The following is a 13,813-nucleotide window of genomic DNA, read 5'->3' as shown; positions in this document are numbered from 1 at the left end:
ACAAACATCACTACTCCCAGCCAAACCAAAGTGATTTGGTATGATGTGAACCTTCTGCATGCCTTCAACATGAACACCAGGACAGAATTAGCCAGGATTTCCCTCCAGTGATTCATTACACGCCAAGTACCTGATATCACATCAACCCATGAAATCTACCTTCTGTGTTTCATAAATCAACGTCATCAGCACAACCAAGCGATGAAATGAAGAGAGATTTGTCATTAAGGTACATAGCAATGATGACACGCTACACACTTCCAGCTCTCAAATCCACTCTCCCTGAATGGTAAGACCAGCAAGTATTCCCACGACTAGCCACAGCTATCATGTGACTAAACCCCGTCCTTACACAGATACATCATCTGAAATCCAATGTCTTGGTTACATGGTTTAGCTCAGTATTTGTAACTCATCTTGGAACTTCTCCAGATAGGAACACTCAGAACACAATACTTTAATTTATGTTTCTGAGCCCCCTGAGTTGACTTAATCTGATACTGTTGGCAGTAAATCTAGAACCTGTGCATTAACTATGCCTTTCTCCACAGCAGATTAACTCTGTGGGAAAAAGTTCAGTATTGCAAGCCACTTCATGCCCAATTTTATAACTCTTGATTTTACATACATCTGTCAGCTGTACAAACTGTATTTTTGTTGTCATCACTGAGAAGTCAGTAATGTTCACTGACTATTGTTTCCACCTGTATTCTCTGGTATTTAATGGTAAAGTCTATACGGTAACTGCCAGAAAGGCAGTTTAAAATGTTTTACTGCACTAGACACACAGAAATGCAACAAGGGCAGTGTAAATGCTGCAGACCTCCAGGAGCTTAAGATTTTGTTAGGATTAATAGTTAAAAATATTCCCCAAACAGGCTACCCTGCAGAGCTGGTCTGTCAAACAATCCTGAAAGAACACAGTTACAGTCCTGCTGCTGTTCCAAGGTGTGCAGAAGCCTGCCAAGGCAGCAGTAGAATAAAGGTAAATTATGTACTCAGGAAATGCGGCAATCTCAGTCTGCCCCAAACGATATTGATCTCACGAGCCCTGGCTTCAGAACAGGGAGAGTTTCTTTGTAATGCTTTATTTCTTGAGATGGTTTATAAGGAGAAATCAAACACTAATGCCCTGGAACAAAACCTAAATGAAGCATAATCCACCTTATGAGTTATAGCAAAAAAACATTCTGGACAACATCAGGTTTTACTACATGTAATGGCTTTATGAAATGTATAAATGTTATTGTTCTATAAAATACATTTTTCATTCCAAGAGGCAAATTATAATTCATATTTATTCAGGACTTTCCTTTCTAGTGCTTTAAACTTACTTTTAAAAGAAAGACGCAGAATTGCCAAATTAAAGGTTTATTATAGTGTTTTTATTAACAAACTTTCATTGGAAAGTTCTGGGCGCATTAACATAGGAGGCACATTGGCTTCGATGTTTGGCATTTGACAGTCAACAGAATTGCACTTCACTGCGATAGCCTTGCCACAACAGTGTGAACTTTCATGGCAACCCTCGGAGCGAGCCTCTCTCCCTGACCTGGTCAGCAGGTGCTTTTTATCATTTTGGTCAGCCTTCAAAACTCGCTCATTCTGCAAAGAATGCTGATCTATCTTGCTCTCAGCTTTCTTTTTCTGCTTTGACAGAGAGGCTTTCTTGCTTTCCACCCCGTTCGCTTCTGTACCACCCTTTTCATCACACTTGTCTGTCTGCTGACAGAATCCCTTTTGGTTATTTGAGACACTGTTCTCACATTCAGAGCAACGCACTATTAGAGGTGCTGCGTTTCGGCAGAGGAACTGTGAGGAGCTCATCACCTTTGGAACAGTTCTTACGTTTTCCTCTGGGTTTTGATGAGCGTGTGTATCTGTCCTGTTTATTCTTTGATGTGCCTGGAACTGTTGCATGGACTGGAGGAAAAAATTTTTAGGCAGAGAGTTTTGTGTCATCGTTCTTTTCAGCCTTCCTTGAAGGCAGCTGCAATGGAGGACGTGCTGGACTGGATGCACGTAACCCTCAGCAGCTTGCTGTAAAGCATTTATCGGAGCTACAGAGCTTTGGATCTGCATGGTGCCCGGGGAAGGAGAACACTGGTAACAGAAGGTGTCGCTTAACTGCTGACAGGAGTGCGGACTCCACTTCACTGCCACCTGCTTGTATGCATCAGGACAGCTACACTGCCTGTTTTGAGAGAAAATTGGGCATAGGGTGGGTTGGTCAATAGATGTCTGCAGCACAGCTGAACTAGCAACATTTTTGATGCCTTTACTGACTTCACTATTATAGGCTGGATGCATAGGCATACATGAGTTTTGGGGCCTGCTGCTGAAGAGCTCTGAGCAGATATGAGTTTCTTCGTACGTCACTTTCTCTGCAGGGTTACAGATGCCGGTTTGTGACGCCAGAGGCTCAAGCTCATAGTGCTCATGCTCCATTTCTGGTTTCTGATTTCTGGAGTCCAGCTGATACTTGCTAACAGGATGTGATTTGTTTTGACTTCTGCCCCCTTGGGCTCCTGAAAAGGCCTGAGAGAAGGCATTACACTGCAGTTTTTTTGGTAGTGGGATCTGACCACAAGTGCCCTGGGGCCCAAGGCATCGGCACATGCACTGGAAGAAGAACGTTGCGAAAGCCCAACTAATGCACATTATAAGCATCATGAAAGTGCCAAGCTGCGTGTATGCCAACACTGTTGAGGGCATCATCATTGCCCCAGCTACAAATGTAGTCAAGGCAGCCATTGCAATAGCAGAACCCATACGGCTTAGAGAAAAAATGACCTTCCCCTCTCGGTCAGGGTCAGGGGCTAAGCGATAAGCCACTCCATAATGAACAGCAAAGTCCACCGACAAGCCAACAGCCACCGAGATTGTGACAGATTCCAACACGTTCAGCTCCCACCCAAGAAGAACCAGAGAACCTACAGTGACAAAAATAGTTCCAGCTATTGAAACTATTGCATAAAGGCTTATGATTATGTTCCAAGTTGTAAGAAGCATTACGCTAAATGCAACGGCAACTGAAAGGCCCATGGCAATCAGAGTACCATCAGAAAGACTGTCCTGAAGATCATAAAATTCAAGGTTACTCACAAACCAACCATTGCTAAGACCTTCAGGAGCAGAACTAAGCTCACTTGAAATCCACGAGTCCACCTCTTTGTAGAACTGATGCATTTTCTCGTAAGCCAGTGTGAAGAGGTAGGTGCTTTGGAACTCCAACACCACTGCCCTGATGGTGTCATTAAGGTCAAAGCGAGGCCCTGGGGTTTTGCTATCTAAATGGTACCCTGTGCTTCTTTCTAGCTCCATTATAGCTCTCTTGATACATAATTCAAAAACTTCTTGTTTGTATGGAAAGCTCCAGTGGCTGCAGCAGGGGTAAAGAGATGGCTCATCACAGTCTTGATTTTCCATCCACTGCTTAAATGTTTCAATGAAGCAGCTTGTGAAGTCTTGTTCTTCTGTCTGATAAAAAAAGGTTTGATTTCTTAACTTCTGACAGAAACGTAAAATCCAAACCTGTGAGGCTGGGCTAGCGATATTAAAACTTGTATCCAGCTGCAGCTTTCCTTTGCTTTTAGGGTTTAAAGGGTCACCATTATCCTCAGGTGTGACACCCCAAATTACTGTAATCGGCATGTGGAGCTCTTCTCCATGGTGGACACGTTCAAACATAAAAAGTTTTTTGTATTCTGCATCGTATCGTTCAAATGGGTGAGAAGACCTAAAAACTTGAAACTCAGAGAGCTCCAGTGACGGCAGTTTCATCTTTGGATTTACACACACAATATATGCTCCACCAATTGTTAAGGCAAGGAACCAGAAAAGCCAAATATACCGAAATTTGATAACAATGCATGGCAAAACTTTCTCAAAAAATATCCTGGATGCTTCTGAGACTGCAAAAATAATCTTGTGGAACATTTGGCACAACACTGTCCAGCAGTTTTTGTTGTTGTATACCCTCTGCTGAGGTTTCTTAAAGCAACTGAAAATATTGAGAAGATATCGTTCATGTAATACAACTACAGCAGGCAGCCATGTAACCATCAAAACATAATTCACCAGAATGGCAGTGCCAGCATAAACACCAAAACACCTGATTGCTGTGATATTGCTGACATAATTAGCATAGAAGGCAGCAGCGGTTGTAAAACTCGTGACAAACATGGAAAGAGCAGCATGTTGCAATGTGATGCTCACTGTCTCCGAGGTTCCAGCATGAGGTTTATCAAACTTTGTGTAGTTCCACACATCACATAAAACAAAAGCATCATCTGCTCCAATCCCAACGAGGATAATCAATGCTGTGAGATTCATGAACGGAAAGAACTCAAAATTAAATACTACCCGATAGAGAAAATAAGAAATAATCAAGGAACTAATTATTGCAAACATAGTCATCAGCGTGATAAACATGGACTTGGTGTACACACACATAACTAACAGAACAATTACAATGGCTATGGCAGGATACACAGTATCCATCAACAGGTAATCCTGAAACAACCTATGTTTTATTCCAAACTCAATCCCTGTGATGGTTGTTACACCATCGGAAGCGTTCCAGTTCTCAAAGTTATCTAGGTAAATACTCATCATGCTTTCCCCTTTCTCGGTCGGGGAGAAGAGCATGCTGTATTTTAAAGCTGGTAAGACATAGTCAGCTGTCTTTGGGCTTAGGAAATCCTTGTCCACTAGGTAGTGAAGGATCTGGTAAACAGCGTTGTACTTGGTACATTTGCGAGGCACGTTAGTACACTTGAGTTGGTCCTTCCTTTTGGCATTCATATCCCAGCAGTCCGGCCCCAGGGTCCCGTTGTAGTAGTATTTGGCACATGTGCGAAGCAGCTTTAGGGTGTGAGAGACATCCCGTTCGACAATTTTCTGACACGATGACCTGTTGTTTAGAATAGCAATATAGTTGCCCAGTGTCCAGCTGGGACAGCACGAAGCAGCAGTGGCTCTCTGGCAGAGATCACCAAACTGGGAATGGGATCTGATCTATATAAAGACAGGCAGGGAGAAAAATCCAATTTAAAGTCTGAAACATTCAGTAACAAAAAAAAAAGCCAACCCAAAAAATGACTTAAAATTATGAAAATTCAGTTTACAGTCCTTTGAGTGTCAACATTTTAAATTCTTACTTCCACACACACTCCTTTTGATCAGTATCCTCTTACATGCAGGAGACTATACCAGTCAGTATACAGACTTGTCACAGTGGCACAGAATTGGCAGAAGCGTTAAGAGCGTTATTTGAAGATCCACTGAGGTGTTTTGTTTCTTTCCAGACTGAGGACTGTTAACTCTCTTCTATTATCTCAAGCTATACTCGTGAGAATAAACAATCAGCCATACATGAATGAAGTTTCATTCTGCTTGGAATCATATCCTGAAGCTCCTAGGAGAGGTAGGAACTTACCATCCAGAAAAGAAGGATGTGATAGCTTTACAATGACTTCCATCACCTCTCCTCTCTTCTACACCCCTGATTTTGTGAGCCTCTTTTAGCTCTTGTACAGTGACAGGCACTGTTCCCGAACAGCTCTGCCTGCCACCCAGGCACTGCACGTCCCTAAGTCATGCAGGATTTCCAAAGTGCAAGCACAGGATAATTCACTGTCATAAAGCACCCCAGAATAACAGGTCACGCCTCTGAATGCTGCACCCACGGTGGGACAAAGTCCCAAGAGTTGACTCAGGAGTAGAGTGGAGGCAGCTGCAGCAGCAAGGCCAGAGAAGTCAAAGGGATGAGCAGGCAACAGTGGCAAGCGCAGAGGGGACGGAGCTGGGACATGGGGGAGCACTGCTGTTGTCAGCTCAAGCAACTGCCCAAAGCCCAGAACTTTACAGAAATGATAGCAATTTTAACATTCTGGTTAAAGATTCTCCTGAACTAAATGAGTCTTAATCCCTTATGGGGATATTTTTCTTTCGCTTCTAGAATATTCCAGATTTAGTCAAAGACAGTAAGAGCACAACTTCGCTAAATCGCCACAAGACACTTCTACGCAAACTGAAAGTAACTGTAAACCGGAAGCGAAACTCTTAAGTAACAAGGTTAGATCAGGGAAATCTTCTCAAGTTGAGAAAACTCAATCTTTGGAAAGCACAAGGAATAAAAGTCTCAAAAAATAGAACTTCTGTTATATGTGACAAAGTAGAATTAGTCCTTCAAATATTATAGTTACATATGTAGAAGTTCTGTTTTAATCAAGTTACACAGAATGAACACATATTAATACAGTCACATTAATAAAGCCATGTGCTTCAGATTTTATAGGACTGGGCCCTGAAACAGTTGTCCACGTATGCTTTAAATTTAGGTGATCTGTAAGAAACCACTTAGCCTCTTTTTACTTTTTTTTTCTTCAGCAAAATTGCACAGGTTTATTATTAGCAATCCTTCATAATGCAGACAAAAAAAATCCACTCGGAGATTCTCTCAGCAGTTATAAAAGCTTTAATATGGACCAAATTTTGTCAACCAGTTTCTGAACAATAACAAACTGGCATTCCAAAAAAACAGGATAATTCACATTTGATTGTTTCCAGATAAAAACACTCACACATGCAAACTCAGGAAAAACGGAACAACCCACTAAATAAAAGGAAGCACTGGAATAGCATATGGGTGTTTTTCATGGCACACCTCCAGGTTAGCCCTATGAGGATATAATAGGCAAACTGGGAGGAGAGGATTGTATTGTCTTCTCGATGTATTCAGGTTCAAGATGGGACAATGAGGTTTATATACTGTTCTTCTACACTTGCTGCAGGCCATAAACATTCACTGGCAAAATAACTGCTGCCAAAGATAAAGTAACATGAGCTGGCAGCTGGAAATTAGAAAGTAAAATACAAAACTTAGCTCTTGATAGCTCATTAAAATACTACATAAAATGTTAATAGATTGTAGCATTGGGCTTTGTTGGTGATCCAAAGGAACTGGAAAGGTCATTCTGGTGTTTCCAGACCTGGTCTGCCACTGGCACCATTTTAATTTATTTTGGAACAAGTAAGGAAACTAAACTGTGCAACCTGCATACATCTGTGGGCAGATCTGCCCAAATGGGTCTCTGCAGTAACAGAAAATCACAAATCCACTGCTTTGGGGAAGCACTCTGAAGACATAATATACAGTCTTTGAAGTTTATAAAATAACTGTTTACAGTTTATAGGGAAAACATTCTGCAATTAACAGGTTAAAAAAAACCCCAAGCCTTCTTATCCAAGTAGTAAAAAATGAGAACACCTCCTATAACTATTTTGTATATAAAGTTTCCATGAAGATTTTAGGACTAGCATATGCTGAGCAGCTGCAGGATAGAGCCCCTAAGTGTCAGTAAAACCTATAGTTAAAGTAGTTACAAGCAGATGGGAATACAATTAAACACATAAGAGGATATGCTGTTTGTTCCATACTAAATAGTAGCTGGCACTGATATCCTGCTTATCACCAGGAAAATACTTAAATTCTAAGGTTTGACTTTCCAGAAAGCAGTGCCTGATTTTCCTGTCTTCGAATACAGAAAGTTTTGCCACTTAATTCACCAGAACTGTGGCCCTAAGCAAGCATGAACTCAAAACCAAAAATAACTACGGCCAGAAAAGAGTTTGTAAGTTCAGGAGGTCACCAAAGTCATGGATTTCTTCCTATGGCTGCAGTGCAAGTCAGCATCCTCTCCCTCCCTAGGGACTGGCTGCTACCAGAACTTAGCATTCAGAAGTGGGACATGGCACAGCACTTTGTGAGTTCTAAGAAGTGTTAGAAGTACTAAAAAACTGCTAGAAAGTGTTAAAATAATTCAAAATGTTATTTGTAAGTAACAAGCATTTAAAAAATAAACCATAATAAAAACTTCATCCCTTTCTGAGCCCTGAATACCTAATTTTTATAATAAATTTACATGCACAGACCAGTAGTAATAGCAAAACCTAACCATATTGTTTTCTATACTAACTAGCTAAAAATCAATGCTGCTACCATGATGCACTGTTGTTCTACCCAGCTGAGGTGTTCAATTACTTTATTCTTAAGTAAATTACAAATAAAGATCTACAAAAACATTATTTACAACAACATTCTCTATAAAAATCTACACAACTGTGGGTGTAGGTGATGCAGCAAACATTTCATTTTCTGAAGTGCTCTTATTTCGAAGGAAGAGCTGGTTTTATGGGGCTTGTTTGTTGCAGTAAAGTAGTTTCATCCTTACCTCACAAAGTATAGCAGTATTTGAAATAACACATTATTATCAAGGTGAGCAGATGGGGAGGAACAAAAGAAAAATTCCTCAGGAGTAATGCAATCATTGCAGAGATATTCTTCCGAGGTAATTAACTGTCTTCTGGTAAACAGAATGATGTTTTTTAATTCAGACTGCATTGCTTTGCAATGACCTACACTGCCTGGGATTCAGCTGCATGAGCTGCCTGTGTGACTAAACCTCTACAGTTAAATGCACAGATTAGCATCTCCTCCCTCAGTCCCAATTTTTACCCTTGTTAAAGGTTACTCTCCCCTGGATCTCCTGATGGAACTGGTGATGTGAGGACTCATTCAAAACTGAGCTGGGCTGCTTCAGATACTGTACTTTGCTCACCTGGCTCGTTCTGGTTGCAAGAGATAAGGGATAACCACATGAGCCATCCTGTCAGTGCAATCATCTCTGATGGGGAAATAAGGAACATTTCATGAGCGTGTGAGGACAAAACCCACTTCCACCAAGGGAGGCCAACCAGGACAGAATGCCTGTCAGCAGACTGCCAAGGAAGATTCATTATACAATGTTCCACTACACCTCAATGTTTTAAGCAAGCGAACGATGGCTGTTGTAGAGAAAACAGTTTGGGAATTTGCTCAGTTAATACAGTTGTCAAAAAGAAAATGATCAATCTAATAGTGAAGATATTTCTCATTAAATAAATGTTGTATAATATGAATTAAATTGTTTACGATTTTTTTGCTTTGGAGGAGAGCAAAATGGAAATAAATCATTCAGTATTAACAGAAGAAAAACATATTGCTTCATACTCAGAGGTTCAAAGGACTCCAGCAAGTGACAAGCTTGTATTTCACAAATAAAGTTTAAATAGAAAATTATTATTACTCTTTAAATATCATTATCCACATATAGTTAACTGGGCTGTATTTCTAGCTACTGTACCTATGTTCCCTTGCTGTCCACTTGCAACCTAAACTAATAAAAAAAACCCAACTAATTTGAGTGACCCACTGGGTGTCAGAGAAAACTGCATATACTATGAGGTTATAGCTACTTCACTTGAAGGTGAAAAAGCAATAAAAATCGATTATTTGCTGGAAAACAAGAACAAAACTCCATGGAGTAATATTCTATGAGGAAACACACAGTAAAAATTAAGACAGTCCTTTCCTGAGGCAACCCTCTTCTACCCCATTCTGGATGCTAGGAGTAGAAAATCCACAGAAATCCCCCTATATAATCGGATTTACAAATTGAAAGTTGTTTTCTAACTTCATGTGCATGACCATTTGGCAGGAGGTGAACCACATAAAGACCTCTCAAATGCTACTGGATGGCAGTGGGCAGCGAAACAAAGTTTCAAATACACACCCTGTATCTGCAAGTTAAACCAATGCTGTGTTTACTTACCCTCAAGTTGTCTACATTGCACATTGACTTAATTGCATTCAAATTCCATAAATTCTCTCCTTCTGTTGATGTAAACACCACTCGTGAATAGCGATCACCTGAAATTACAGGAGGGGGTTTTCACTGATTGTTTGGGCGGGCCTGGTATCAAAGGCTGAGGCAAAATCCCACCACTCCAATGACACGCACGAAATCTTTGTCGAGTCATGGGAATTCACCTCCTTTTCTACATGAGCTGTTTATCTGTAAGACCCACTCCACATGAAAGTTTCTATTTCCTTAAAGTGCTTAGAGTAAATATGGCATCTTCAATACTATATACCACTCAGAAGCTCTACAGACTTCTATTCAAGCAAACTATCTTCTGAAATATGACAAACAAAAATCAAAAGATCTAATCAGCAAACTATGAAATTCTTGGCACAGCATAATGGCAGTACACTGATAATAGTAATCAAAGGCTGATTTAGTAAGTCATTTGGGAATATAAATAATAATTATAAAGCTGTTTCTACAAGAATGTTTTTGCTTTAGAAGCAAATGACTGGAGTGGAAATTGTTGTGATATCCTTGAGGCCATTTTCAAGAATTCCACAGTTCAGACACATGGAGCTTAAATTACAAATTAAATCGCATTTATCAGCAGACAGATTTAGGAAAGGAAATAATTACTTAGTGGCAGTGAGATCTGTCTGCAGAGCTCACAAGAGAAACAAATACACAAATATATAGTACTGCCTAATGCAGTATGGTACTTTAGGATAAGAAATATTATCACATTAATTAAAATATTCCAAAACCCCAAAAAGCTGAATTTTTCCCACTGCTGTGAAGCTGCAGAATTTTTGCCTTTCACAAGACAGCAATGAAAAGACTCAGGGATAGTGCTTTATGATCTCCAGCCATGCCTTAGGATCAAGGGAACTGAAATGTAGAGATCCTGGAGCAGACAAAGAAAGATACCAGGAATGACAAAAGTGGGTCAAGAGGAAATCAACTGTTTTCTTTACATAATGGACTGGCAAATTTTCCCATAAAAGCACGATTCCTTCATGACTGTTGCAACTGAGACTACACAGAAATACTAGAGGAAAGAATGATAGTGAGACTGTGCAGAAACAGTGGCCTGGATAAGAGGAGCTAATTCCGCTTCAAGTTAATGCTCAGCAGAGTTCCCAGAACATTTCCTCTTCCTTACTCATGATATGCTCAGTCTAATTTGGTTCTTTTCACAGGAGCAGAAATGATGACCTTGCTCCCATCCTCCTCAAGACCATACTGTAATTGAAAAAAAGAATAAAAATCTGTTCTTCACCCCAGTTTCCCCTGGTCATTGCTCTCTTAGACCAAGTAATCTAAACAAATAATTTCACAATTGTGTTTTTGTGCTCTGTTATCAGTCCTCACATGTGGAAGTAGCCACAAAAGAGCTCAGGTCATTCTACGAATAGAGGCAAGATCTACATCTCAAATGCACTTTCTGCCAGAATAGCACTTATCAAAGTTCTGCAGTGTGCCTTGTAAAAAGTCAAAAGACTTTGTCTTTTTTGTCCTCAAGTTTAACTTAGTCAGCTTCATAAGCCTACAGTGCCTTAAGGTGGGGATTTTCAATTTTTACTTTTGTTTCTTTGAGGGGGATGTTTTCTTTGTTGTTTTTTTTGGTGTGTATTTTTTTTTCCCTAAACAAACCCCTAAATTCTGTACAAAATAAAACCAGTGGATGCCTTTTAGGACATATACAGGAAAAGTATTTTGATTTAGGTTTTTTAGAATTCAGCTAATGGCCCCGATAAAATACAACTTCTTCCCTAATGTGAATTAAGCACTACCTCTCTAGTCACACACAAAACACTGATTTTACAATGTTCAGCACTACCAAGAACTAGTAAAATTCCTTACAGGAAATGGAAACGCTTAAAGGAAGCACTTTAAGGTAAACACAGTTTATTTTGAGAAAGAACCAATAGAACACAACATTTCAGCCCAATTTTCTCAAGATTTCTGCACACAGAAAGAAGGTGCTTATTGTGTGTATATATTAAGTAAAAATATCTTCCTAATACGGCCTACAATATACAGAACAGTTCAGGAAACATTGAACTGGCAGAAGTTTTTAGTCTTCCTTCCATCATTTCTCCACTTACTTGGAATATCACAGAAAAAGGTATCCTTGTGGAAGTTCCAGTCTGCTTGCCTCTTCTCTCTTTCATAGTGATCATCTGACCATCTGTCATCTTGATGACTAAACCAAAACAAAGTTTTACTTTACCTTAGCAAAGAAATTATTAAAAGAAGCACCATCCAAACAAGTCACACCTTAACAGCTCTTAGACATGAGAAAACATATTTTTACCGATGTGATTTTGGCATACAATAACTGATACAGTAATTTAATTTTTTGTTTAAATTAAGAGACTTCAAATGAAAGGACATTGAGTCCAGTACTGAAAATATCCATAGAGAAAAGTAAAATTATACATTTTTTAAAAGAGCTTGCAATGGGAAATATCTAGCCTGATATGAAAGGCCTTAAGAACTGTAGACTATTAGATTGTGTATTTATTGAAATCAGTGGCAGTATATATATTAACTTCAGCAAGCCCTGGTGAAAGCACAATGTACCTACAAAAACCACCAATAAAAGAAAGTGCATTTTTACTACAAAGTCTTACCTTTTAGCTTGCTCATCTGCATATTTGAAAGGATAGTTTGCAAGTGTTGCTTTGTACCCTGTGTTTTTCACCATGTTGTTCCATGTGACCAATCTCTGTCCTATGGCCGTCCCTCTCGGTTCAAAACCCTAAGGGGAGAGAAGCACAAAATTCCATTGATGCTTTTCATTCTTCGGCTCCAACGGGAGAGCGGAAACACAATCAAAGTGATGGATAGTTTTCATTATGAAGCATAATTACTCCAGGCATCTACTTTTAGAGGTAAAATGCTTTATGACAGGTCAGACAAAATAATGACCGACTGTAGAGAGTGACGAGGGATTAAGAATTCTTGCACGTCCTACTGCTCTCTCTGAGAAGAGATGATGATTTAGTCCATCAAATGTTCAATACTTGGTTTTCAGAGGAAGGGCATTTTACGAAGTCCTCTTCTGTATCTCAATTATCACTCTCTATTGATTAAATATGATTAAAAACTGTCAAGTATATCTTCTCTATTTCTCCAAGAATAAGGCAAATCTTTAAATAATTTTGAAAGTGACTTTGAAACAATTTTAACTTGGCTGTTTCCAAGAAATATCCATTACATATGGATATGTACAGATACACATACTATAGTATAACAGTAACTTACAGAAACAGTTTATTTTTATTTGAGGATAATAATTAAATGCCACATTTTCAATAAAGAAGTCCTGAAAGTTACTCATGCTTAAGAGCATTCATGGAAAGTGAAAAATAAGTGCAGTATTTAATAGAATCTGATAAAAATTACTTTTAGTCTTTCAATATGGCTATCACTTCATCCCCAGAAGGCCCTTAGAATCCCCTTCTCCTTTAACAGCTCCTGGCCTTCACTCTTTGAAACCTGAGTTAGAATGTACGGTCTGTGCTGTACATCTACAACTCAGATGAATTTACATTATTCAGTCTGAAGCAGTTCTGTTGAAGGACACATGACCTTAGAAAAATGCAGAGGGAATTGAAACTAGTGGATAACATTCTCTGATGGCAACTGCAGCTTTGTGTTATCATTTGCTGCTCCGATGTCAAGGTTGGGCAATTGTCAACACTGTGTCAGCTGCTGTACTTGCATTTGCTGTTTACTGGTTCCACTGAAAAAACAGCAAACAAAAAATACTTATTTGAAAGTACAACTGATTAATATTGACTTACCAGCAGTGGATCAGAGAAATCTGGAAGATCTGGAACTAATATTCCCACGAGAGCACACACCACTATGAGCACAGTGCACATGCCCAGGACCACCACGGGCCAGTCGGCAATGAGCGCGGCGTAGCTACGGGAGAGGAGCAGGGACAGGTGCTACAGCAACGAAAGCCACACACAAAACTAATCCATACTTCTCTAAAGAGCTTTTCATAGCAGACTATTAATTTTCCCCAGGATTCTGACAAAAATGCAAGCTTATCTATTATTGCAGACCACTAGAAAAAGATGCTTTGTTAGAAATTTAATGAGAAA

General features: G+C 39.5%; 1 protein-coding gene across 5 annotated transcripts in view; it reads right to left on the bottom strand.

The window, feature by feature from the left end:
- Positions 1-1,200: 1,200 nt before the first annotated feature.
- DISP1 (dispatched RND transporter family member 1) overlaps positions 1,201-13,813 on the bottom strand; it is an 87,830-nt gene continuing 75,217 nt past the window's right edge. For all 5 annotated transcript variants that reach the window (XM_032103067.1, XM_032103070.1, XM_032103071.1 and 2 more), the window contains exons 4-8: positions 13,505-13,628; positions 12,329-12,456; positions 11,801-11,898; positions 9,657-9,754; positions 1,201-5,019 (exon numbers count right to left, since the gene is read on the bottom strand). In XM_032103067.1, coding sequence (XP_031958958.1) covers positions 1,375-5,019; positions 9,657-9,754; positions 11,801-11,898; positions 12,329-12,456; positions 13,505-13,628 — 4,093 coding nt within the window. In that variant the 3' untranslated portion in view covers positions 1,201-1,374. The remainder of the gene's footprint in view (positions 5,020-9,656; positions 9,755-11,800; positions 11,899-12,328; positions 12,457-13,504; positions 13,629-13,813) is intronic.

This window comes from Corvus moneduloides, chromosome 3, assembly GCF_009650955.1.
Source record: "Corvus moneduloides isolate bCorMon1 chromosome 3, bCorMon1.pri, whole genome shotgun sequence".
In the NCBI taxonomy this organism is placed as follows: Eukaryota; Metazoa; Chordata; class Aves; order Passeriformes; family Corvidae; genus Corvus; species Corvus moneduloides.
The sequence above is the reverse complement of the archived record's forward strand: the minus strand, read 5'-3'. Positions and strand labels throughout refer to the sequence as shown.